Genomic DNA, 25,091 nt, shown 5'->3' with positions numbered 1-25,091 from the left:
GAAGCGCTAACCCCTCGGCCTCTTATTGCGCCATGAGAAATCCAGCAGATCCTGATCAAGAGCAGGGAATAGCGCATCAGAGTCGAGCGGAGCTGAAATCTAGTGACTCCATCTTCGTACAATTTTCGAACATAGGTGCAGGTTGCGCCCCAACTGTAACCCCCGCTCAACACCAACCCAATAAAGTCGGGATCAAAGAGGGAAGATAAGCCGAGTATTTTAGTCCTCAATCCAACACGGATGACAGAGGATGCATCTTGTAGCCCATGGAATTCATTCCTGTCTGTGATTAATATTTTCTCCTGGTTTTCTGGTTAGCGACCTGTGCATCGGCCCGAGTTGACAGCTTCGACCCCGTGCTATTTCAATCTCCCATCCAGCCAAGACGCAAAACATGGAGAAGAAAGACAACATCCTGAGAGAGGCAGGGACCTTGTAAGTATGAGTTATCAGAAAGAAAAATAACACACATCCGGTTACCCTTTTTGATGAGACAATTCTCATTTCTTCTGTAGTCCCATACGCTTACTTCCATATCATACAGGGAGCGGATCTATAACGCCAATCATTACTCTGGATTCTACCCATGTTTCTGCCTTTCAGCGCTGTACAAGCTCCAAGATGGACTTGAATTGTCATCTTCGGAGTGGGAACAGCTGATGGTGTCTGCCATTTCATCGTTTGTTCTGAACCACGGCGCGCTTTGCAGTGGTGTGGTAGGAGAGGACGGCCAACATCCCACTTTTGTTCGTCTCGAGTCGCTGGACCTGGACCAATTGATAGAATTCTCAACAGTCGACACAAATGAGAATCTTGAGTCTGCTCTTCTCCAGACGCTGGATGGTCTGCATTCGAAGAAATGGACTCGTTTGCATGAGATGCCCGGATGGAAGGTGATATTGCTGGGCCACGCCGGGCACACGAATCAGGTATTTGTGATTTTGGCCGCTCACCATGCTTTCATGGACGGTCAGGGCGGAATGGTCTTCCATCGAGAACTTCTCCGTGCATTGAATTCAGAGAAAAAGATTAATTTCTTCAAAAACGCGCCCGTTCAAGAATCTCTCGTGAAAGTTCCTCCCTCAGTGAAGTTGCCGCCTCCGGTAGAGGATCTGATGGGAATACCCACGACTTGGGGATTCCACGCTCACAACCTTTGGGGTGCAATTCGTCCTGCTTGGCTTCGCAATCCTTTCGCCGAGGTATGTCGCGCAATGGCTGTGTCTGCATTCGGATTACGTTTCTTTCTTTCTTTCTTTCCTATACACAAAGACTAACTTATGAGCTTCACACAGAACCCATGGACAGGCAACCCAGTCACCCAGGACTGCGTTTCCAATTATCAAAGTCGAACTCGTCTCAGCCGGATCGAACAGTCAGACCTGCAGCGTTTGCTGACTCGATGCAAAGAGAATCATATCACTCCCACGAGTCTTTTCCAAGCGATAGCCGTCGCGGTCTTAGCCAAGCTAGTTCCCCCACACAGTTTTTTCGGCCATTCCCCATATTCACTCAGGAAGTGGACCGGAAGTGACCCCGTCAAGGATATCGTGAATCAGACAGGTGATAGCGGCTGTCTCTACCAGAAGACCTGGATCTCGGCGTTTAAAAACTCGAGTGGAAACAAAAGCGACGAAACTGCTCTCTTATGGAAGATTGCGAAATTTCATCGCGAACAGTTGACCAAGGAACTTGCTCAAGTGCCGGTCAACAATGGACTGGCGACTCTAGGGCGGTACACTGATCGCCACGCTGCGTAAGTCACGTATTCCACTCATTTCATGCATACCAGCCTTTCAAATAAAAGAAAAGAAAAGAAAAGAAAAGAAAGAGAACGAAGGGGGAAAAAAGACATGGCTAAATCTATTCATTTTTAGGAATGCAAAATGCATTGGCCAGGTGCGCCCGCTCACGTTTGAGGTATCCAACCTCGGCCGAATCGACCTGGAACAGACGGGAGAGGCACCTAATCAATCTACTGAGAATACGCCTTCGCCACAGAAACACATGCGCGTATCACGCATGACATTCACTCAGAGCGCGATGGTCAATTGTGCACCACTGACGCTTAGTATTGTGAGTATGTCGGATGGACTTGCGGTTTCGACTTCGTGGCAGCCTGAAGCTTTGGATGAGACCATCGCGGAGAGATTCTGCGAAGGTATTTCGGACTGGCTGGCTTATTTGGGTAGTGAATCATGAGCGGAGAACACACAGGTGATTCGATTTAATCCTGGCCTTAATCACGATAGTTCAATTTTATCCAAATCAGTTTCACCAATTCTTGAACAATATGTGGCTTTTTGGAACGAGGTCAGTTCTAGGCTATAATTCCGTATGGTAAACATTGAAGAGGAGCCCAGCTACTATTGAGGAATTGTCCGAGTTCGCGACGATCTTCCTGAATTTACGCTCGCATATTGGCTGTGCAAGCTAAATTTCATGTTCATTAATGTCTAAAGGAATCATCGGATCGTATTTTCGGATGATGGAGTAAAATCTGTACAATATAATGCCCATTCTCCTAGTATCTGAAATAGAATAGATGCAAAATTTAATGGAATCTCTGTACGAGCAAATAGCCCATGGACAACCCCCGAAAAAAAAAACAAAAAGCAGACCTGCACAAAAAGAACTAGCCGCGACGAGCAAGAATCACAAAATAAGAGAAGCCACAGTCAAAGCAAAAAAGAAAAACAGTATTGTCTCCAAGAATCATTCCCGTGCTACTTTTGTTAATCACGTAATTGTGACAACAAGACAGACTGCGCATTCATAGTTGGGTGGTCGATGATATCTTCCGTGGAGATATCAATCCCATGACGCTGGTACGCAAATGCCAAAGTACTTGCTGTCCAGGGGAGGTAACTGAGCTGGTAGTATGGCAAGTCCGCGTTCTTGAGAGAAGTAGATGATGGTGTTGAAGCAGCATCCCATAAGAAGCTCCACGTCTGCTCGACCAGAGGATCAATGCCACTCAATGCCACATCCGTAACTCCTACAGCGTTGGCGACGCCGTTTGGAGAGCTGGACGGAATCTCTGCCGGAGGAAGAGGAAGCCGTGCGGGCTCTCTGACAAGCGTCAGCGGCGATTTCTGATTGTCGGTGTTTGCAAGGATCTCAAACATTGACCGCAGACGCTCTAGCATGCTCTCCGCGATCAGTTGTGGAACTCGCTTTGGAGAGAAGCACAGAGTGATCTGGACGGTGTCATTTTCGGGATACGCCAGGATCCAAATGTCTGTGGAATCCCAGTCTACCCCATGCAGGTGCACGTCCCACGACTCCCCATTTGCTTGCATGGAATGCACCTCGTCCACATTTTGATACTGAACCACAGAGCTAAAGCGAGTTGAAGGCGCCCAATCTGTGCAGTGACCCACAATTTCTCGCTCTCCCAACCATTCGTGTTCCAGACTGTCTGTATGTTGATTCTGCATATCGCGGAGGAGGTCCAGCGTTTTATCGTTAGATACGCGGAAACGAACAGGGATAATGTTCAGACAGGGTCCAACGACATGCTCGATATCAGGCCAGGATAGTGTTCTGCCAGATGTCAGATGGCCAAATACCACATCTTCTTTTTGCGTAAATTCGGCAAGTACTAGGGCCCATGCGGTCTTCAGCACAGTCGCAGTGGTGATTCCCGAGGATGCGATATCTCCGAACATGGAAGTAGTTTGCAGAGTGACGTTCACAATGTTGGCGTAAGAAGGACCGGAAGCTGTCACAAGCTGAGTCATCTGAGATCCGCGTAGTAGGTTCTGCCAGTAAGCGGCTGTTGCCATGCGATCTTTGTTTTGAAGGTGTTGACACAGCTGGTAGTAACTCGATCGAATGGGGACGTCAATATCATTGTAAATTGACTGGAGATCACTGAACAGGATGTTATCCGTCCACGCATCCTTTCGCGCATGTGAGTGTTGGAAAACAAATTCACTGGACCCATCCACGCACTGCAGGATTGCGCCTCGGGTGCAGCGACTGCTTAAGGTGCTTTCTTTTGCCAAATCATTAGAGATCCATTCCTTGAGATGGACTTCACCATCAGCCACGTTGGAAATGTCTTCAATGGCAACATCCCATGTTTTGCAAACCACCTGAAGAATTGAGTTCTTATGGGGCAAGAAAGCTGTGCGTAGAATCGGATTCCGATTCACGAGTTGAGAGAATGCCGTCCGCAAGCGTTTGGCAGACACTCCCTTTGCAAAGCGTATGCTGGAGTAGTGCGACGTTCCGCGAGATTTCATCGTACCGAAATAGTAGCAGTAGGCCTGGAAGTCTCCGGCCTCACAAACAGCTTCGATCTGATCAGCAGAGATATTGAGGCTTGCAGTGATCAAATGGGATATCTCCGACGGAAGGCTGACCGGCTTCGCCGTAGATTTTTGAGGAACCGTAGCGGGAAGCACATCTTCAACACTGCCTTCGGATTGACAAAGAGCAGCCATTTCGGAAAGGTCTTTGCAGCGAAAGATCTGAGCCACAGTGATGGAAACTCCTTTTGCTCTTAGAGCAAAGACCATCTTCATGGCATCGATGGAGTTGCCTCCAAGCTGAATGAAGTTGTCGGATGCATTGATCAAATCCGCATCGATTTCAAGCACATCTGCCCAGGCTCGCTGAATAGCAAGCTCAATCTTGCCCTCCACTTTCCTTATCTGGTCTCCATTCCTCTGATTCGTTATTTCAGTGAGGCTGAGACCGGACACCATCTCACGGAGTGACTTGCGATCTCTTTTTCCGGACAAAGTGAGAGGAATCTTGCGCACACCAAAGAAGAGTGTGGGCAGCATGTAGGAAGGGAGAAGGTCTTGAAGCTGAGCACGAACGTTTTCTGTGAAATCAGGCTCTATACAGAGAGTATCATCCATGAGGTCGGATCCAGAGCAGAAAGCAACGAGGAAGTTCTCCTTGCGATCCTTAAATTGGACGATTTCAGCAGCGACATTGAGCGTGCCATCCGTCACTTTGCCAATGGCCACTTCGACTTCAGCCAGATCCAGTCTTTGCCCACGGATTTTCACGGTGGCATCTTTTCTACCGACGTAACTCATCGTCCCGTCTGCATTGTAGAAACAGAGATCGCCGGTCTTGTAAAATGGACCTGTAGCTCCAAAAGCTGAAGCCCAGCGGGGTGCTTCAACGAAAGCAGCAGCAGTCTTTTCCGGCTCTTTCAAATATCCGGTAGCCAGCATAGGACCCTCCAACAAAAGTTCTCCGGTCACTCCGATCGGGCCCATTAGCTGGTGATGATCGGCAGGATTCACTATCCACAATTTTGTGGCCCCGCTGCAACCAATATTGATAGGGCTGCTGTTTGGCCAGAAATGAGCCATTGAAGGCCAAATACCACCTTCTGCTGGTCCGAAACTGTTGACCAGATGAACGTGGTGTGCCCAGGTAGAGATGATTTCACTTGTCGGCGCCTCCCCACCCAAAATGAGGGTATGTAAGCCCGGTGCTTGTTCTGGACGAAGTAGCTTCGAAGATGATGGTGTCAGATAAAGCCAGTTGATCCGAAGACGATTGACTGCATCCGCAAGATTGTTCATCCTTTCGTGATCCTGAATGATGCATAGTGTTCCGCCAAAAATCAGAGTTAAAAATGTTTCCGCATTCGACACGTCTGATAAGCACCATGTTAGTACGTGTATACAGAACAGGGTGAACCACCACAAAGAGAGACTCACCAAAGGCATAAGCAGCAAACTGCAGCACTCGCAAGTCCGAAATCCTTGCCAAATCCATAGAGTGACCGACTTCGGCGGCTAAAGTACAGAATGAGCGGTGGCTCAATTCTACTCCCTTTGGCATTCCCGTTGATCCTGATGTGAAGACCACGATCGCAGTACTGGAGGAAGAGATGTTCTCTGGCAGGGGCTCTTGTACAGCTGGAAGGCTGGCGATTAGGCTGAGATCCAAGGTGACTGTCTTCAGGCCTGAATTCTCGAACCGTTGTCGCTGGGACCTGCCAACAAGGAGAACCTCAGAACCGATAAAAGTCACGATCGTTTGCAGGCGCTCTGTGGGGTGCGATGGATCTAGCGGCACATACGCTGCGCCAGCTCTGAGACAGGCCAACTTTGTGATCGGATCCATGATTGATTTGTCAAAACACACTGGAACCTTGCTCCCAACTGTGACGCCAAGCGAGATGAGGTAGTGGGCCAGCTTTGAAGCTGCAACGTCCATTTCCGCGTAGGTAACTTCTCCATCCCAGGCCTCGATAGCCTTAGAATTTGGCTTTCGAGTTATAGATCGAGCCACCAGATCGTGCACCAAGGCATGAACAGCAGGAGCCGAGAGTTTATCGCCATTTGTTGCCTTGATGAATGCTTTTTCTTCGTCGACAAGCAAGTCAAGCTCATTGATTGTGGTATGCTTCGGAAGCTTTGTCAACTGCTCAAAGAAGGAGTGCAACTGCGAGATCATGCGTGCAGCTGACTTATCGGACATTTCGCTTTTGTCGAAGGTAAGCTGAACCTTCATTTCTGTTGGTGTAAACTGGCAGGCAACGATGAGAGATTTGGTGTAGTAATTTGAGGCTGACGAAAGCTTTTTACTTGTCTCCAAGCGGAGAATCTGATCATTCGGAAGTTGATCATGGGCGAGCTCAACACCGACATCAAGAATAGTGTCAAAGTCGAGGGCTCGTGCAATTTCTGGACTGAGTTTGCGCACATCTTCAAACGAGACATGTTGGTGAGGCAGAATTTCGTTGCCGTCACTAAAAGTTTTGTCAATCAGGCCACCAATTGATGTTTGTTGACCAAAGTTCACCCTCAATGGAACAGTAGTCACGGCAGGACCCATGATGCTTTCATTTTCTGAAGTGCGCCCATTGAGAATAAGGCCAAAGCTGACGTCTCTAGACTCGGTCAGGGAGCCGAGAACCAAGCCCCACGATGCCCGCGCAATCGTTGACAAAAGGTTCGACGGAGGCATTTGAGAAATCACATAGTTTCGAGACACGGTAACTTCTCTGCGAACACGGGACTCGCCTGGTTCCTTTGGACTGACGGGATTTGGGTCGCATCCCTGTAGATAACGCTTCCAGAAATCCAGACTATCTGGTTTGTTGATTCGCGTCAGATCAATCATCAAACTGAATGGAAGTGCGTCTCCCAAATCTTGACTCAGATATATCTTGGCCACTTCCACTTCGAGCTTGCTTATCGTCCACTCATCAAAGACAGAATGGTGAACTGTCAAGACCACCTTGCCCGTGTCGGAGTGTCCATCCGCTGGAATCAAGCCCACCTTGAAAAGTGGTGATGGATACGACATGAGGTGGTGTTCATGGTCGCCTAGGAAGCAGTCAAGCGATGGCGATCTTGAGCACTGATCTGGGCTCATCGTTCGTCGGACAACCTGAACAAGGTCTCCATTGGGACATTGGAATATCCGCGTTCGGAAAACAGCGTGTCGGTTGATAACGATGTGCCACACTTCGGCAAGTTTGTCCCAGTTGACGCCAGGTCTGACGGAGAAAATCTGGTGACTGATATATGCATGAGGATCTTGAATTGTTGCGTGCATAAACTGTGTTTGAAGGGGTGTGCAAGGATACAAGTCCTCGATATCATTCTCCGTAGCGAAAGCATCATCTTCGCGAGAAAGAACCAGAGAAATTATAGCTTGTCGTTCGCTTTCAGTGACGTGGGAGATCTTCTGACGAGGGTGAGTGTTTTTTTGAGATTTCACACATTGCGCCATGTCCCTCAGTGTAGGTTTCTGTAGGATATCGGCCACTTTTAAATCTTTGTCGCCACGGCTGCTTTGTCGAACCAGCGTTGCAAGTTTAATAGCAGTGATTGAATTTCCTCCAAGCCCAGTGAATTGACTGTTTGCGCCAATGTGTGACACATCAATTTCAAGGACTTGCGACCACAGTGACTGAAGCTCTTGTTCTGGTCCTGGTGCGGGAGGAGACAGGTGCTTTGACTGGGAAAGAGAGTAGGCCTCGAGGTTGCTAGACACGTTGGATAGCTGAGCAGCAAACTCTCGAAGCCTTTTTCTATCCAACTTGTCAGATGCAGTATGGGGGAACTTCACCAGTGGAATAAAGTGACTTGGAACCATGTATCCTGGCAAAAAAGCAGATATCTCGTCCGCAGCATTAGTGCATGTCTGGCGGAACTTCTTCGTGCTTTCGTTTTCTTCGGCGTTATAATCGACGTTGGATCTCACGAATGCCACAAGTGCTTGCATTCCGGATCTCAATGTGACGACATCCACAGCGACTTCCTGATTCAGAGCCTTGAGCAGGTGATGTTCAACCTCCGCGGTCTCGAGCCGTTGACCACGAAGTTTGACTTGAGAGTCCGCACGACCCAAGATTCGAAGACTTCCGTCGGGGTTCATCTGGCATAGATCACCAGTTCTGTAAACAATTCCATCATAGACTCCTGCCAAGCTAGAAGGGGAATTTACGAAGGCTTTCTTCGTTGCAGACTCATTGTAGAGATAGCCTTTGGCCAACTGTTGTCCTCCAAGCACCAGCTCTCCAACTGCACCCATTGGCAGAAGGATCTGCGGGTGGCCCGGATCTGTGATCCAAACGAGCGTATTGACTGGGAATCCAATATTTCTCGGATCCTGATGACCATTTTGAACAACCGCCATGGTAGAGAAGAAGGTATTCTCTGCAGGCCCGTAGCCATTGATCAAGGTCAAGTGTTTACCCGACCACCTTTCATAAATCTCTTTGGAGGGGAGCTCTCCAACCATCACAATTGTCTTCAAATTTGGTACAGAGGTAGGGCCATCGAGGGTTTGGAGGGCAGATGGGGTCGAGAAAAGCCAGTTGATTTGCCAAAGGTTGATGAGCTCGGTGAGATGAGAGCGATCTTGGTCCGTGACGAATAATGTTCCCCCGGATATCAGGGTGACCAGAATTTCGAAAGCATGAATGTCTGTACGAGAAGTAAGGATTGAGAAGTTTCAAATGAAGGTGGAGCTTGGAGTCTTACCAAATGCCCATGCTGCATTACAGAGCACTCGGCTTTCACTCTCAATACTCAGAGAAGGGCCAAAGGTTTTGGCGTGGGAGGTGATGGCGCCATGAGAAAGAACAATAGCTTTTGGCCGGCCAGTACTTCCTGATGTGAAGACAATGACAGCAGGATTATTAGGGCTAATTCCAGGTCGGTCCATGCTTTTAGGCTGCCGTTCGGGGCTTTCAAGCGAATCCAAGAAAGAATCCTCAATCACAAGCAACTTTTCCGTCATACCGGAAATTCTTTTGCTTAGTGATTTGGACGAAAGGCAAACATGTGCCTTGACTTGTTGCACCATATCTTGGAGACGGTTGTCGGGATGAGTAGGATCTAGAGCAGCATAAGCGTATCCAGCTCGCAGGACAGCCACGATGGCAATGATGGCATCGATCGACTTTTCGAAAAAGAGAGGAATCACAATCGTGTCGCCCTGAAGATTCAGTGATTGAAGATAGAGGGCCAAAGTAGAGCTTTTTCTGTCCAATTCCGCGTAGGTCAATGATCCATCGGAGGAAACAACAGCTGCCTTTCGCATCGTAGAGATCTCTTTCCGGACGATCATGTCCGATATAGAGGCTTCAGTGTAAGTATGATCAGATCTCTTCCGTTGATCAAGCCCACTAGATTGCTGCTGGCGAGTCTCTGCGCCCATCTTCAAATCCGAGAGACGGGTTTCCGGCTCCACATTGAACATTTGCTGGGTGAGAGTCGCAAATGTTGCTAGGATAGAATCCATAACCTTCGTTGGAATTTGATTACTGTCGAAAACTGCTTCAAAAATAACCCCCTCCGTGGTCATCTTTGCATCAAGGACAAGTTCGTTGGTATAGTAACCAGAAGTTTGAGCCTCAGTTGACTGCAGCACCGATTCAACGATTATGGAGTCGAATTGTGAAGACTCCGATTCTTCCGGTTGAATGACCAGAATGCTTGAGGTATTGAGGGTCATCGACACATATTTCTCGATATTTTGCATTCCAGACTGCTCGTAGGGAATCATTTCCGTGGCTTGCTTCCTTAGAGATTCCAGGAAAGTTTGAACAGTCCAGCTTTTATCAATCTGACAACGCAGAGGCACAGTTGTTGCGGTTGGGCCATTCAGAGACCATATTCCATCGAAAGAAGCGTTCCTGCCAGAGAGCATTTCATTGAAGACGATGTCTTCCGAAAAGGTGAATGTGCTGATAGTCAAAGCCCACGCGGCGCGAAGAATAATGGGGAGCGTGATTCCAAGGTCCTTCGTGACATTCGACTGATTGAGAGGGAGTGTAAGAATATGTTGGGTCTTCTCTTCTCTACGTCCTTGAGTCTGACGTGGAGCTTGGACAAAGAAATCCGTGGATGGACTCCCTGCGAGTTGGGCTTTCCAGTATGACGACTCTTTGTTCTTGTCAGACTGCAATATGAAGGCCACAAAAGACGCAAACGAGGGGACATCGGGTGAGGACTGGCGAGACATGTAAAAGTCGCACACCTGCTGCTGAATCTGTGCTAGGCTGAAGCCGTCAAATAGAGCGTGGTGGACCAAAAGCGTTAATGATTTGCGTGGTCCTTCGACGACCTCAAATTGAAACAAAGGCGAGCCGTATGTCATAGTTGGTCGTGACTGAGTATTGTCTGTTTTTGAGAAAGACGACGAGTTTAGGACAACTTGAATAGACCCGAGATTCATGTCCGAGAGAATCATCGTTCGCAAGATTGGGTTTGTGTGCACCACACGTTCTAAAGCCGATTTGAGCTTCTCAGTTTCAACGTGATCCTGCAAAAGGTACTCGAACTTCGCAACATATGCGCCAGGCTGCTTCGCACTGAGAGCCATCATGCTTTCTTGTGTCGGAGTACAAGGGTAGATATCCTCGACATCAGCGGCATCGATGCTTGTCCAATTCCTCTCCAAGATATCAGATACCGACGCATTAGGTGGCAGAAGACTAAACGGTGAAATCTGTTTGGACTGCTGTCCCTTGTCGTCAGAAATAAGATAAAGCGCCATCTCTGCAAGTAGAGGACGTTGGAAAACTTCTGAAACCACCAGCGAGACACCGTTCTCTCGAGCTAAGGCTGAAAGACGCATGGCCGTCAGGGAGTCTCCACCTGTCCGGAAGAAATTCGTGTTTTTCTGAAGAGACGATTCGTCAACATGAAGAACTGTAGCCCAAAGCCTCGCCAAAAGAACCTCTTCAGCGGTATCAAGTGGTTCTCCGTTGTCATTCTGAACATCTTGTAGACGATATTCTTGAATTTGATCTGGCTTCAATTCTTTCAACGCGTTTCGCAAGATTGCGCGGTCAACTTTTCCGGAGCGAGTTGTTGGAATCCGTGTGACGGGAATGTATACCGCCGGAACCATGTAGCTTGGAATCTTATCCTTCAGAGTTTGCTCACAATCCTGAATGACCTTGAAGATGGACTTGGCAATCGGCAGCATTGAGAAGGTGCCGATCGACTGCTCGAAACACAAAAATGCAACCAAGACTGGCGGTTGCTCTGCGAGACTCACAAACTCAGTCACAACATCAAATGCGCCACTAGCATTCTTCACATGCGAAGCAACCTCAAGAAGCTCGACTCGCTGGCCTCGAATCTTCACCTGCGCATCTTTTCGCCCCACGAAAATCAGATTCTCGCTATCGTTCGAGAACCGGACAAGGTCACCAGTTTTGTAAAATCGTGATTTCTCAGGTGCCCATTTCAAATTTGAAACGAATGCGCGCGCCGTTTGCTCAACGTCGCAGAAATAGCCACGAGCCAGGTTTGGACCTTCAACGAGAAGTTCACCAACGGCGCCTCGGGGCAGAAGAAATTGATGATTGCGCGGATGCACAACCCATGCTCTGCCGCAAGGCAAAAAGCCAATATCATTGATTTCACCAGAAGTATCAATGGGATTCTTGACACTAGTGACAATGGCTGTCTCGGTGGGACCGTAAGTGTTAATCAGCTTGACGTTCGTGTTCACCCATTTCGCTGATAGTGACGAATTAAGCGCTTCTCCTCCAAGGATCAAAGTCCGAAGATTGGGAAACTTGGACGGCTCCAGTGTGCTTTCAAGAGATGGCGTAATGTCCAGGCAATTAGCTCCGAGGCGTAAAAATGAGCCACTCAGGTCATCTCGACGTTCACTCTCACTTGGTACACAGACACATCCTCCAGTGATCAAAGTTGTCAGGATGTCTTCGATGCTGGTATCGAATCCGTAAGATGCGAATTGGTACACACGAGAACCTAAGACTCTCTCGATATGAGGCGCCCGTGCCAAAGCGCCGGCACAGTATGCAGAATGATCAACTTCAACGCCTTTCGGCTCTCCAGTAGATCCTGAAGTGAACATGATGTACGCCCTCGAGTGGGGAGGAACTTCTGGGAGAATTTGCTGCGAAGCTCGTGCTGTGAGTGTCGGTAGCTCCTCGGGGTTAATCACACGATAGCCAGCGCTCTGGAACAGCTGGCTTTGGTCTGGGGGTGCAAGAATCAAAGTCGGCTGGACACGCTCAATGATACGCTGTAGGCGATCTGGAGGATTGGAAGCGTCCAGAGGCAGAAATGTGGCACCGGCCTTCAGGATGGCCAACATAGTCACGATGACCCAGGGTGATTTTGGAGAGCATATGGGCACAATAGATGACGATTTGATCCCCGCGTCAATCAAAGCATATGCAGCATTAGTAGACAGCTGATCTAGAGTCTCATAGGTCCAAGAGACGTTGGCGGAGTTGACGCTTTGTGCTTTGGGCTGAGACTGCACCACTTTCAGGAATTCCACGTGGATGCAATGGCCACTTGAATTTTGTTGAGGTAGAGAATTGTTCGGGGACAAACCAAGATCTGACATTTCAAAGGGATCAAAACTAGCCACGGGAGCCTCTATATTCGTGGCGAGCAGGCGTTTCAGAATTTGGGCGTTCTGCCCAAGCAGTGACGATGCCATACGCGGCGTCACCGACCCAGTCTGGTAGTTGAGAACCATCTCTATTTGGTTCTCAAGCTCTCTGCATTCAAGAACAAGTGGGTAGGATTGAATGTCTTCATCAGCGCTCTCGATTTGAGCAAGTGATTCCAGCATCGAGGTCTCCGAAGGTGGCTGGATAACAAGCAGTGAACGGAATCGGCTGGCCTCCCCCAGAGCCGGGCTGGATCTTCGTATGCCGAGTAGTCCGATATGATCATGTGCAGCCATTGTGATTGAATCAGACTGAATCGCACACAAAGCATCAGCGATGGTGCATTCATCACCAAATTGAACGCGGAATGGGACGGTCGTAATAGTCGGCCCAACGACAGAGAGAACGTCTCGCATCGAGGAAGAACGACCCCAGTTTGTACAACCATAGACTACATCGTTTGAGTCTGTGTAGGTGCCGATGAGGAGAGCCCATGCCAGCTTCAGGTATGTCGCGAGCGTAAAGGACCGATCAGCGTTGCTTAAAGGGGCGAGAGCTCGAATCACCGCTGAATCAGACCCTGTGTCCCGAGGCCAATCTGAGATTGGCGCACCCTCGAGGAAGCCTGTCCACCAAGCCTTTGCCTCCTTGTGTGGAAGTGAAGATTGGTGAGTGATGAAGCTTTTGAAGGGAACAAGATTTGATGGGGCTGAAGGATTTTCGTAGATCACAGCAAGCCGATTGAAGATCAGAGACACAGAAATCCCATCGATGAGACTGTGGTGAACGTCCCAAATGATGCAAGCTCTTCCGTCTGTTTCTGTGACGGTCAGCTGCGAGAGTGGAGTCCCGTAGGAAACCTCGAGAGATGCGCCAATCTTCCGTTCTGTCTTCCAGACCACCTTCTCATCAATTACAGCTTGAAGCGCCAGATCTTTCTGAGACGAATATAGCAAACGGGTCCTTAGAATTTCCAGTTCTTGATAGACCTGCTCCCAAGCTTGCTTCATTCGTGACAACCCTGTACCAGGCTGAACTTGCATCTGGTATGTGGAGATGTAATTGTCTCGTGAAGTCTGGCTCACAGCTATCAGATCTTCTTGCAAAGGTGTGGCGGGGTAGAGGTCCAGGATTTGGCCGGGGGCAACATGACAGACTCTGGCTGCTTCGGCGACAATTTCTCTGAGATTTTCGTTTCCTATCATGGTAAAAGGTGCAGGCGTGATACTTGAAATGTCAGAGTCTGTCTCAGAAGGAGTTCCTGACCAGCCACTGGAACCATCAGTTCCAATGGAATCGCCCGCCTCGGATGAAGTCGCATTCTCAGCGCATGCCGCAGCCATGTTGCTGAGTTTGGAGGATTGCATGACCAATGAAAATGATAAGTCAAGCCTTTCAGCGCGAGCAGCGCTGACGAGTTCCATGGCACTCAGTGAGCTGCCGCCGAGGCGTACAAAGTCGCTGTCAGGCGTGATAAATTCCTCATCAAGGTTCAGAACATGGGACCATAGGCGGCGCAAAGTCATCTCATTTGATGACAAGTTGCTCTTGGAGGAGGCGTTTCGACACTTTGCCATCTCTATTTGTCTCAATTCGTGCTCATTGAAGAGCTGACGTAAAGACCTCATATCAGCCTTTCCATTGAGCGTGAGTGGAAGCTGCGTCAACGGCAGAAAGTGATTCGGAACCATATAATCAGGCAATGATGCAGCCACACTTTTTTCAATTGCAATGATTTCCTCCTCTGTAGATCTGGCAGCAGATGAATCGGTGTGATGTGTATGGCCATCTTTAAATTCAAGGAAGGCCACGAGGGCGTCCCGCACCCTATCAGAGGATCTGCCAATGTACACGACCTTTGTGAGGGAAAGCGCAGCCGATGCTTGCATGATCGAATTTTCAATTTCACTCAGCTCCACGCGCTGTCCGCGGATCTTGACCTGATTGTCTGAACGCCCGATGAAGTTGTATGATCCATCGGGGTTCTGTCTTATTAGATCGCCTGTGCGATACACACGACGGGGACGCTGCTCTCCCTCCTTGGGCAGCCAGGCCGGCTCACTGAGAAAGGATCTTTCTGTGGCCGTCGGGTTCTTCAGGTAGCCTCTTGACACAATGCGACCCTCAATCACAAGCTCTCCAATTTGTCCCGGTGCAACTAGGACCGTTGGATCGTCAGGGTCCGTCACCCAAAGACGTCCTCCAATTGGAAATCCCACGTTTGCAGGATCTGAGTCCTTGCTGCAGGGGGGACTACCCATGCAGTAAATTGAGCATTCTGCCGGCCCAGTGCAGACAATCAAGTCTACGGCCTCAGCCCACGTCTGGATGTTTTGATGTGTAGGTGCTTCACCTCCTAGCAGCAAGGTCCGGAGGGATGGAGTTAATGCCGGCTTCACCATTGCAGCAACAGATGGGGTTAAAAAGGCCCAGTTGGCTTGGAGGCGCGTCAAGGAGCCAGTCAGATTCTCGAGTCGCTCGGATTCTGAAGGCACACAAATGCATGCGCCTCGCATCAAAGAGAAGAAAATGTCGGCAACGCTCACATCTGTGGTGTATTTGGCTGGATTAGTCTCTGTCTCTGATCTCGCTTCAAATTCCTAAGACTTCTTACCAAATGTATAAGACGCAAATTGAAAGACTCGGGTCCCGTAGTTGATTCCCCATTTTGACCCGTGAGCCGCAGCACTGGTGCAGAGCGAACCATGCTCGACTACTATGCCCTTTGGCTCGCCGGTACTGCCAGATGTGAAGAGAATGTACGCGGCATTTTGTGGAGTTATGGTGTCGATCAGTTGTGAAGAAGGGGCAGACAACGCGGTCACCGTGGCTTCGGTAATTTCGAACAATTCAATCCCACAAACACTCCGCAATTTCTCATTAATCACATTGGACAACATGAGCGATGCCTCGCTTTGCTCAACAATCCTGTTTATTCGTTCGATTGGATAGTTCGGGCTGACATTGGCACAAACACCGCCGGCTTTCATCACGGCGAGCATGGCGACAATGGCCCATGCGGACTTTTCGAAACAGAGTAGTACCACCACTTCGGGGCCCACGCCGCGTGCTTGAAGCGCCCATGCGACTCGGTCCGTATAATCGTCCAGTTGTTGATATGAGAGTGAAGTGTCATGAGAGGCGATCGCTGTTGCATCTGGCCTTTGTCTGACTTGGCGACAAAATGCATGGTGCACGCAATCCTCAACCAAGGGTGGTTCGGGTTGCACTTGGTTGCCAGGCATCGTGAAGAGATGGCTGTTCGTCAATTACTGTGGTAGTATCCTCGACTTGACACAAAACCAGCAACAGATGGATTGAAACTTGGTCTGGTGAGATCAAAAAAAAAAGTAAATTTTCGAGAAGGCTCAATTGTCAACGTGCTCAACGGATCATTATAATATGGCCATGATTATAAGCCTGTATTTAATTTCTAGTGGTGCTGATACTGGACAAGTGATACTGTTTGATATCATAGTAAGAGCTCTTCGTCAGCTACTGGATCAAATTGCCACATACCTACTAAGCAACTCTTCTGACCAAGAAGACCCCATACTGAAGCAGGCCGCCGCTGTCCATTTTCGCGGCCTGGATGCGTCTCTGTAATTGACGTGCTCTGCGCTTGGTCAGTCGCAACCTTCCCCTACTTGCCCATCTCGTGGGTTTATCATGACCCTTCGCTCAGCACGCAGGACTGGTATAGGGGACAAAGACAAGATGACTCGGCTTGCGAATGCAAATGGCCTCAATCGCGTGCCCAGATCTACCGTAGTATTCACATCCGCCTCATGCCTTCGACGCGTTGGTGGCCGGTTCAGTTTCGGGTGTCCTTGTGGGGCACTGTCGCGATGCTCCGTATCGTTGCACAAGATCAATCTCCCGGTCTTTCACAAAAATTCTACACTAAACTGGTTCTCCACGTTAGATGTGCAAGCTCCCATACCATGTTGGGCGCTCTTGTTGAAAGCGGTTAGTGGTGTCCGCCGCAGCGAGTTACTGGAGAGCCTCCAGCTTCCACTGGCTCAATCAACTGGAACTAAGGCGAGGCGGGTCCTTGACCGTCTCGGCCTCAGGCCTTAGAACTGGGGCCATGGATGGCGGTGGATTACTCAGCCACCGGCAGGCGGGCGGCCCGGCTGGACGTGCCCGCCCGCGCACGGGAGGCTCCGTCCATCCACCGGTGCCTGAAGGGCGGCGAGTGCCCACCAACCTGACAAGCAAGTTCTGCTCAGAGGGCTGTAGGGCGGCTGTAGGACGATAGTCTCTACGAGATTGGATTATTCAGCACGAATATTCCGAGGTTGACGATAAGCTTTTCGCCAATTGACAACTCTTGGTACCGCCACCATACCTATCGGATGTATCAGGTCCATGAACGGGCTAAAGCTGCTGTCTTTTCAGGTTCTTTCTCAAGAGGACTTTGCAATATTGAACCGCTTGTGCCTAGTGCATTCCCAGGTAATCGGAAAAGGACTAGTAGGCAGATCAATCCTAGCTACAGAAAATCGCCTCATCAGCCCCGAGGACGCGGTCGTGTCAGCATGGCCTCGGATCGAGGATCTTCAAGGTGGCTCTCGGCCCTCTGCTTAGAAGAGCTTGACCTGGAAGTCGTGCTACAGTCCACAGTTGATTTGCCCCATCTTGTACAATAGTGGAGCTGGGAACATGTTTGGAGAATACGCACTTGTCGGAAGACTCTTGATGAGCACTGCTTTGAATTAGGTCATCATGCTAATCCCTGCCAGCGTTGCTTTTCTGTTTTACGCTATTCGACTAGGCTCCCTGAGACTCCTGATTTTGACCAGTGGTTTTTCATCTGGAGAATCGCCAGTCCAGTCTGGAGAGTCCACCCTTTTTGGAAGACGAGAAAATGTCTAGAGACATTAACCTCCCGGATTCTACGAGTTCAGATAACACGAGGGAACGCAGTGCGCATCTTCAGGACACAACCGGAGAGAAAACTCAACCTCCTCAAGCCTCAACTGCAGATGAGGTGACGGAGATTCCGACGTCCAACGAGGAGGAAACGCCAGTCTATCCTCAATCATGGCGTTTTGCAATCATGATGATCAGTGCCGGCTCCGCGGCGTTTCTAGTGGGATATGTAAGTGACCTCAGTCTTGCACGCAGAGCGTCTGGGATTGCTTGCCTGGCCGAGAAAAAGAATTGACAATGGAATTTTGAAGGACAGTAATTGTGTCGCGACAATCATTCCCGTGCTGGTGGAAGACTTTCAGGCTACAGGAGACTTGGTATGGTACAGTTCAGCATAGTAAGTCTACCATTTCCTGGCTCTCAATGTGCCGACCTTTGCTAAGGTTGGTCCACTCGTCTTTCCGATATGCTGCTAATCATGTCCCAGTTTAATGACATCGGCCGCCTCCGTTCTGAGCCTGGGCAAGGTCTATGATCTGTACCCATTCAAGGCCATATTTGCCATCATGTTAGGAATCTTCTTGGTTGGCTCAGTCATATGCACCGTGGCACATACGTCTGTGACATTTATCATCGGACGCGCCATCACCGGATTGGCCAGTGCCGGTATTCTCTCGGGCATGAACATGTAAGACGATTCGCGGTGTGATGTGAGCCCGTTTCTTGCTCACGGTGCGCTAAACTAAGACGACGATTCCAGATTAGTGTCTCGCATATGCTCTCTCGAAAGACGACCATTTTGGCAAGGCGTTGTGGGGATGGCAGAATGCGTGGCTATCTGTGCTGGACCCCTCATTGGAGGTGTTCTGGCGGAATACGGAGGATGGAGAGCTTGCTTCTATGTGACGATCCCCATTGCGGTGCTCAGTCTGGTCCTGGTTCTGCTTCTCTTCAAAGACGTCCAAAGACCAACTAAAGCAGGACTCAGTCTCTCGGAGAAACTGGCCGAATGTGACCCTGTCGGCGCCGCACTTCTCGTGCCAACGATCATCTGTCTCATTCTGGCGCTGGAATGGGCGGGGACATTTTACAACTGGTCCAACTTTCGTGTGCTTCTTCCACTTCTTCTCGCTGCCGGTCTGGCTGGAGCTTTCATCGCGTGTGAGCTTTGGCGAGGTGACAAGGCGACACTGGATCTCAAGTTGCTCCTTTCGCGAACCACAGCAGGCTGTATATTGTACTCGGGCTTCATGGCCGCTAGTCTGTACATTATCGCCTATTATGTGAGTTTTGGTTCCGATCTCACGCCTTTATCTCATTCTGCACAATGAGACGCTGACCCGATACAGATTCCTCTGTGGTTTCAAACGGCACGAGAAAAGACCCCTTTAGGTGAGTCTCGGTGCAATAGCTGGCACAGCAGACGACTGATTCCATAATAGCCTCCGGTGTCTCAACATTACCCATGGTGATCGGTCTCTCGCTTGCCCTTTTCCTCTCGGGGTCTTTTACCTCATGGATCGGATACTATACACCCGCTCTGATCCTTGGCAGCTGTCTGCTGTCTGTGGGCACCGGGCTATTGACCACCCTCACTTTGGAGACTTCCACAGTCAAATGGGCTGCATATCAAGCAATCTATGGAGTTGGCTGTGGCATTGGCTGGCAAGCCCCGTATATTGCAATCCAAACTGTGCTGCCGACTGAATCAATCACGGGTGGAATTGTCCTCGTGGTATTTTCGTTCACGATCGGGGGTATTGTGTCCATGGCCGTTGGCCAGAATATCTACCTGACGCAGCTCGTTCATTCCATTCGTCCAATTGATCCAAGTATCACCACGCAAGAGATCAACAAACAGGGTCTCACTGGGCTCATCCAACTCCTCGGCCCGGCCTCAAAGGAACAGCTATTGCAAGCCTACAATGACGCGGTCATCAAGGTGCTCTATAGCGCTGTGGCCGTGGCTTGTGCTTCGCTGGTGTGTGCTCTCTGCATTGAGGTGAAAAGTGTCAAGGGGAAAAAGAAAGAAGACGCTGTGCAACTCCCGCAGGCGGAACCTGAACGCGTTGGAGTTGTGGAAAAATAAAAACTTGTCGAAACTAGTTACCGGTTGACGGGAGAAAGATTGAGTTAGCCAGTTTCATGCTGTGAGTTCCGTCAGAGTCGGTCGATTGAAAGGAAGAGAAAATGAAACAGCCGGGGGCTGGGTTCAAGTGATAGTCTCAATGTCAATGCCCATTTTTCGTCGAGGTTGACGAACCTGCGGTCCTCGGAATAAAGCGACTGGATAAGCACTGTTTCGTTGACTGAGCTTTTTGTCCCCTGACCTTTCCCGTAGCAATCTTCTATATCGATGTAAAATGAGGCTTCAAATTGGATTACGAGTACAAGGCACAATAAATCCTGCAACTCTACCCAGTCGCCGGAGACGGGACTTTTGCTGGCGAGTGTGTACGAGCATCGAATAAGATCACTCTAGATTTGAAACGGAAGGCTTTTCCTTTAAATATCACCTGAGATTTATATGCTGGAAGACTGTGACTTCTTGCCGCTCCAGTCTACCGTTTCAACTTCTCGTCAATCATACGTGACACCATTTTCTCCAAAATGGCAAAATCACCTCCGGAAGTACCGGCAAAATATCCCTGAACGCTCTTCTCGACATATTTTCCGACAATGTCGATTTCCACATTGACTTCTTCGCCAGCCTTCTTAGCCGCAGTCACAATCTTCTCTTGTGTATAGGCAATCAACATCACCTCCCAATACCCATCTTCGCCGTCGACCACCTTTGTAACCGTCAAGCTGGCGCCGTCGAGCGTGACATAGCCCTTTTCGACCACGTAGCGCAGCACGTCCTTGTCACGCGGCTGCAGGCGGAATACAAGAGCGTTGCCGTCAGGCGTCACGGAAAGAATCTTCGCAACGGTGTCGACGTGACCTTGGACAAAGTGACCACCCATCCGGGTGTCAGCGGAGACTGCACGCTCGAGGTTCACTTTCGATCCAGCCTGCAGGGATCCAAGGTTGGTTCTTCGCAGAGTTTCCGGCGCACATCCCACCTTGAACCAGTTCTTCTCGAAGGCAGTGACGGTCAAACAGGTTCCTGGCAAGATAAAAACATCAGCATCCCATCCATTCAGTAGATCGAATTTCATTTTCAAGGGTACGCACCATTGACGGCGATACTGTCACCCAAGTGCGCATCGGTAAGGATCTCTTCACAGTCAGAGATCGTCAGCGATGTACCCCCACCTCCACTCAACGAGGTGTCCAGGGGCTCCAGAGCCGTGACGGCTACCCGGAAAAAGATTGATTAGTCTGTATTACACATCTTGATAGACTATAGAGGTGAGAGGCCTACTCCCGATTGTTTCAACCAAGCCAGTGAACATGTTTGCGACAGAGTTGTCTTGAGCTGCAGGATGATTACACAATTGGAGTCGCCCGTCGACCTCGGCTTCGGGCCCCACCCCGAGCGGTGTCGTCGTCGGCGTTTTGGCGGAGTTTCGATCTACCCCAGAGAACCATATAATCCGATCGAGACGGCGCCATTCATAATTCGTCTTTGCTCATTCTTTTTTGGCCTTTGTACATTCTCAAGGCGGCGTGGCACTTGAGAATGATTATGTCTCTTTCACTTCTCTATCGCTCAAGGCCCTGCCGGCAAAGCAATGTATTGTCGCGAATTTTAGCTCTGCGGAGCTATTCCACTACCGCTCCACCTGTGGACGGAACGCTGCCACTAGCAGGAATCCGCGTGCTTGACATGACCCGAGTGTTGGCTGGAGTGAGTCTTTATGCGTTTTTCTTTTCATGATTCTCCCGTGGAATGTGCTGACAAGAAGTTATCTCTCAGCCATATTGCACTCAAATCTTAGGAGACCTTGGGTGAGTACCTATCTGCGCTCTCTCCTCAGGCGTCCACGGCGCGCAGTAGTTCTATGAGCATCAATTCTCACTTTGAATGATCAAGGGCGGATGTGATCAAAGTCGAACACCCTGTCAGAGGTGACGATACTCGAGCATGGGGTCCTCCGTACGCCAAGTACGAGGATGCATCACAGAAAGGTCCCGGTGAAAGCGCCTATTACTTGGCAGTATGAAGAGTCCTCTTACTAGAACATTGACAAGTGCAGACATCTCATCTTGTGACTAGGTAAACCGCAACAAAAAGTCGCTCGCATTGTCATTTCAGCACAAGTCCGGCGTCGAGATCCTCCACAAGCTCGCAAAGGAATGTGATGTGTTCGTCGAGAATTATGTCCCAGGAGCGCTGAAGAAATATGGAATGGACTATGAGACACTTTCAAAGATCAATCCTAAGTTGATTTACGCCAGTATCACAGGTTATGGGCAGACTGGGCCTTACAGCAACCGAGCTGGGTATGATGTTATGGTGGAGGCGGAGATGGGGTTGATGCACATTACAGGGTCACGCGACGGCCCTCCCGTCAAGGTTGGTGTCGCGGTCACCGACCTGACCACAGGTTTGTATACTTCAAATGCCATCATGGCAGCTTTACTGGCGCGAATGAGAACGGGCAAGGGCCAGCACATCGACGCCTGCCTGAGCGACTGTCAGGTCGCCACTTTGTCTAATCTGGCGAGCTCTGCTTTGATCAGCGGTCAGAAGGATTCAGGACGTTGGGGTACTGCGCATCGTAAGTGCAGACCACGATGTGCGCCTCAGACTCTGCAAGTACTAAGATTTCCACCTAGCCTCAATTGTCCCGTATCGAAGCTACAAGACTAAAGATGGTGATATCCTCTTTGGAGGTGGCAACGACCGTCTGTTTGGTGTTCTGTGTGATCGGCTGGGCTTCCCTGACTGGAAGAGCGACGCTCGTTTTGTGACGAACAGCGATCGTGTGAAACATAGAGAAGATATTGACGGGTTGATTGAGGCCACGACTCAGCAGAAGACTACCAAAGAATGGCTGGACATTTTTGAAGGAAGTGGCATGCCATATGCAGCGGTTAATGACATTCAGGGGACATTGAACCATGAGCATGGTCGGTTTTTCAATCCCTTTCCCCGTTTCTACATTCGCGCAGCTTCCTGACTCCTCTTCAGTTCTCGCGCGAAACATGGTTACCGAGGTTGATCATCCAGCCTGCGGTCCCATCAAGCTTGTCAATACACCCATCAAGTATTCTGAAGCCAGGCCCGGTGTGCGCACGCCTCCTCCAACCCTGGGTCAACACACAGATGAAATTCTTGCGAATTTCTTGCAATACACCAAAGATGAAATTTCGCAGTTAAAGACGAATGGTGTGGTGGCGTGATTCTGCAATATTGATGAGAGAGTTAGGTGGACGGACACTTTGCCGATTGACTCTCCCTGCTCCCTACTATTGTATATAAACATCTAGAGCAACTGGACAGAACTTTCGGAGAGAAATTTTCTTTAATCAAAGTCCACCAGTCTTTCTTATTGTAGCTCACAATATTTAGGTTGAACCAGAGCCTGCGAAAAGTGTTGGCCGTGGAAAAGGGCTGCTGTCACGTGAGAGTATACAGGCACCGCAGGCACTCATTTCCGGAATCTGCATTTTCCATGGTACTGAGGTACTGGCAGCGTTGACGGTGTTTGCCTTCACGCGCGACCAGGCCAGACACTAGGCAGACGACCTGCCTGGGCGAGAGGATGCCTGGTCTCAGATTGTTTTAAAAAGAGAGCCAACCCTTCACTTTCCAACCACTCTTCCACATTCTGTTTTACCTACATTGCTCTCATCCACCAACCTACTATCTCTCAACCCTCACTTCAATTAAAACATCCCAGCCATCACCTTCCAATCCTTACATCTTGATATTTGGTTCCAATAGTGCCACGGAAGATGCCCCCCGCGAAGAAATCTCTCGCCGGGCTGCCTCCGGCACCTTCCACAGGCGCCGTGGAGATGCCCGCCAGCCTTGATACTCGTACCAGCCGGACTGGACGAGTTATCAAGGCCCCGACGCCATTTGTTCCACCACCAACTGTGGCCGGCACAGGAAAGCGGAAGGGAGTCTCCCGGAAGAAGGAGGCCAACGTGGTTTGCATCCATTGCAACAGAGGACAGAGCCCAGCCTCCAACGCAATTGTCTTCTGCGATGGGTGCAACAGCACATGGCACCAGAAATGCCACGATCCACCGATTGACAATCAAGTCATTCTGGTAAGAGACATGGAGTGGCACTGCAGGAGATGCAAACCCGTGCGTCGACCATCAGTGGCAAAGACCAAGATTGTCAAGACAAAGAAGGCGACACGGACGCTGCATCCCCGACTGCAAGCGGCACCTCATCTTGAGGTAGGAGGAGAAAGATTCACTTCTGATGAGAGACGAGCTTACCTCTCACGCCTCTCACATGCTCAGCTTGTGGAACTTCTGGTCAACGTTTCAAACAGACATCCTTCCGTCCCAATGTTTCCTGCCAACATGAAGGACAGGCCGGCTTCACAGTTCTTCTTACGTCCGAGAGCGACTGTGTCCACCAATTCAAATGAAACGCACGCAGAGTTCAAACTGAGATCAAAGAAGAGAACGTGCTCCGAGGATGATGTCACCGACGCAAATCCATACACCAGCTCGCGCAAGAAGCCCCGCACAGCATCCTCGTCAACAGAACTCTCCGCCAACAAAACCTCGACTAGTCTCGATGATTGCATCTCCAGTAGCTCAAAGGGTATCTCTGCAGATCCTGCGCCAAATCTGACTGCCTTGTCTCATACCAACCACTCATCGAATGAAACCCGGACATCCACCACCGGGAATTCTCGCTCTCAACGTGCATCATTTACCTCCCAAGAAACTCCGTCCGATACTTCTGAGCCAGATACTGATGATGAGACTTTTGAGGATGCTGTTGAAGATCATCGCCTGTATCCCCTGGCGGGCAATGGTTTCATGCCCACGATGGACCCTAGGGATCTGGGTCTTCTTACTGAGAGCTCTCAGTCTCAAACATTCAGCCACAGTATTCATGGACCAGCACAGAAAGCACACGATACAGGAGCTCCCCCACCCGTCTGGCGAGGTCTCGTGTAGGAGAAAAGCATCACCTATGTGTCAGGAGTCCTATGTCTGTTCTAAGCATGGCGGTGCATCCCGGATCGTGAGATGTCCGGTTCCTTCCACTTGGACTAGTCTGCCTTTGTACTGAGAATGAACTCATGAATTCATGACACGTGTTGCAAATAAGTAAATTTGACAGTTCGTTTCCAAGCATTTAAACTTCTTGATCGTTGGCTGGTCCACTTTAACTTGAGATTGAATGGACAGTCACTCGTAGGCGACTACAAACATATTCACAGGTCCGGTCTATGTCCGCCCCACATGA

General features: G+C 49.7%; 6 protein-coding genes across 6 annotated transcripts; 4 read left to right on the top strand and 2 right to left on the bottom strand.

Moving 5' to 3' along the window:
• Window positions 1-394: 394 nt before the first annotated feature.
• POX_e06653 (uncharacterized protein) lies at window positions 395-2,202 on the top strand (the record flags this gene model as incomplete). Its single annotated transcript, XM_050115469.1, has 4 exons — window positions 395-435; window positions 545-1,202; window positions 1,296-1,756; window positions 1,878-2,202. 4 exons carry the CDS (start codon window positions 395-397, stop codon window positions 2,200-2,202), a joined length of 1,485 nt encoding a protein of 494 aa, XP_049967929.1.
• A 533-nt stretch (window positions 2,203-2,735) lies between these two features.
• POX_e06652 (uncharacterized protein) lies at window positions 2,736-16,128 on the bottom strand (the record flags this gene model as incomplete). Its single annotated transcript, XM_050115468.1, has 4 exons — window positions 2,736-5,629; window positions 5,694-8,918; window positions 8,976-15,431; window positions 15,498-16,128. The coding sequence occupies 4 exons, from the start codon at window positions 16,126-16,128 to the stop codon at window positions 2,736-2,738; spliced, it is 13,206 nt and encodes a 4,401-aa protein (XP_049967928.1).
• A 1,625-nt stretch (window positions 16,129-17,753) lies between these two features.
• Window positions 17,754-19,847, top strand: POX_e06651 (uncharacterized protein; the record flags this gene model as incomplete). The annotated part of the gene is made up of 6 exons (XM_050115467.1): window positions 17,754-17,987; window positions 18,070-18,155; window positions 18,246-18,446; window positions 18,519-19,041; window positions 19,108-19,150; window positions 19,201-19,847. 6 exons carry the CDS (start codon window positions 17,754-17,756, stop codon window positions 19,845-19,847), a joined length of 1,734 nt encoding a protein of 577 aa, XP_049967927.1.
• Window positions 19,848-20,319: 472 nt separating this feature from the next.
• POX_e06650 (Riboflavin synthase) lies at window positions 20,320-21,156 on the bottom strand (the record flags this gene model as incomplete). The annotated part of the gene is made up of 3 exons (XM_050115466.1): window positions 20,320-20,867; window positions 20,936-21,058; window positions 21,126-21,156. The coding sequence occupies 3 exons, from the start codon at window positions 21,154-21,156 to the stop codon at window positions 20,320-20,322; spliced, it is 702 nt and encodes a 233-aa protein (XP_049967926.1).
• A 227-nt stretch (window positions 21,157-21,383) lies between these two features.
• Window positions 21,384-23,050, top strand: POX_e06649 (Succinate--hydroxymethylglutarate CoA-transferase; the record flags this gene model as incomplete). Its single annotated transcript, XM_050115465.1, has 6 exons — window positions 21,384-21,551; window positions 21,621-21,652; window positions 21,738-21,861; window positions 21,921-22,425; window positions 22,484-22,777; window positions 22,839-23,050. The coding sequence occupies 6 exons, from the start codon at window positions 21,384-21,386 to the stop codon at window positions 23,048-23,050; spliced, it is 1,335 nt and encodes a 444-aa protein (XP_049967925.1).
• Window positions 23,051-23,605: 555 nt separating this feature from the next.
• Window positions 23,606-24,799, top strand: POX_e06648 (uncharacterized protein; the record flags this gene model as incomplete). Its single annotated transcript, XM_050115464.1, has 1 exon — window positions 23,606-24,799. One exon carries the CDS (start codon window positions 23,606-23,608, stop codon window positions 24,797-24,799), a length of 1,194 nt encoding a protein of 397 aa, XP_049967924.1.
• Between the last annotated feature and the right edge of the window lie 292 nt (window positions 24,800-25,091).

Source organism: Penicillium oxalicum, chromosome V, assembly GCF_001723175.1.
Source record: "Penicillium oxalicum strain HP7-1 chromosome V, whole genome shotgun sequence".
Taxonomy (NCBI): Eukaryota; Fungi; Ascomycota; class Eurotiomycetes; order Eurotiales; family Aspergillaceae; genus Penicillium; species Penicillium oxalicum.
The sequence above is the reverse complement of the archived record's forward strand: the minus strand, read 5'-3'. Positions and strand labels throughout refer to the sequence as shown.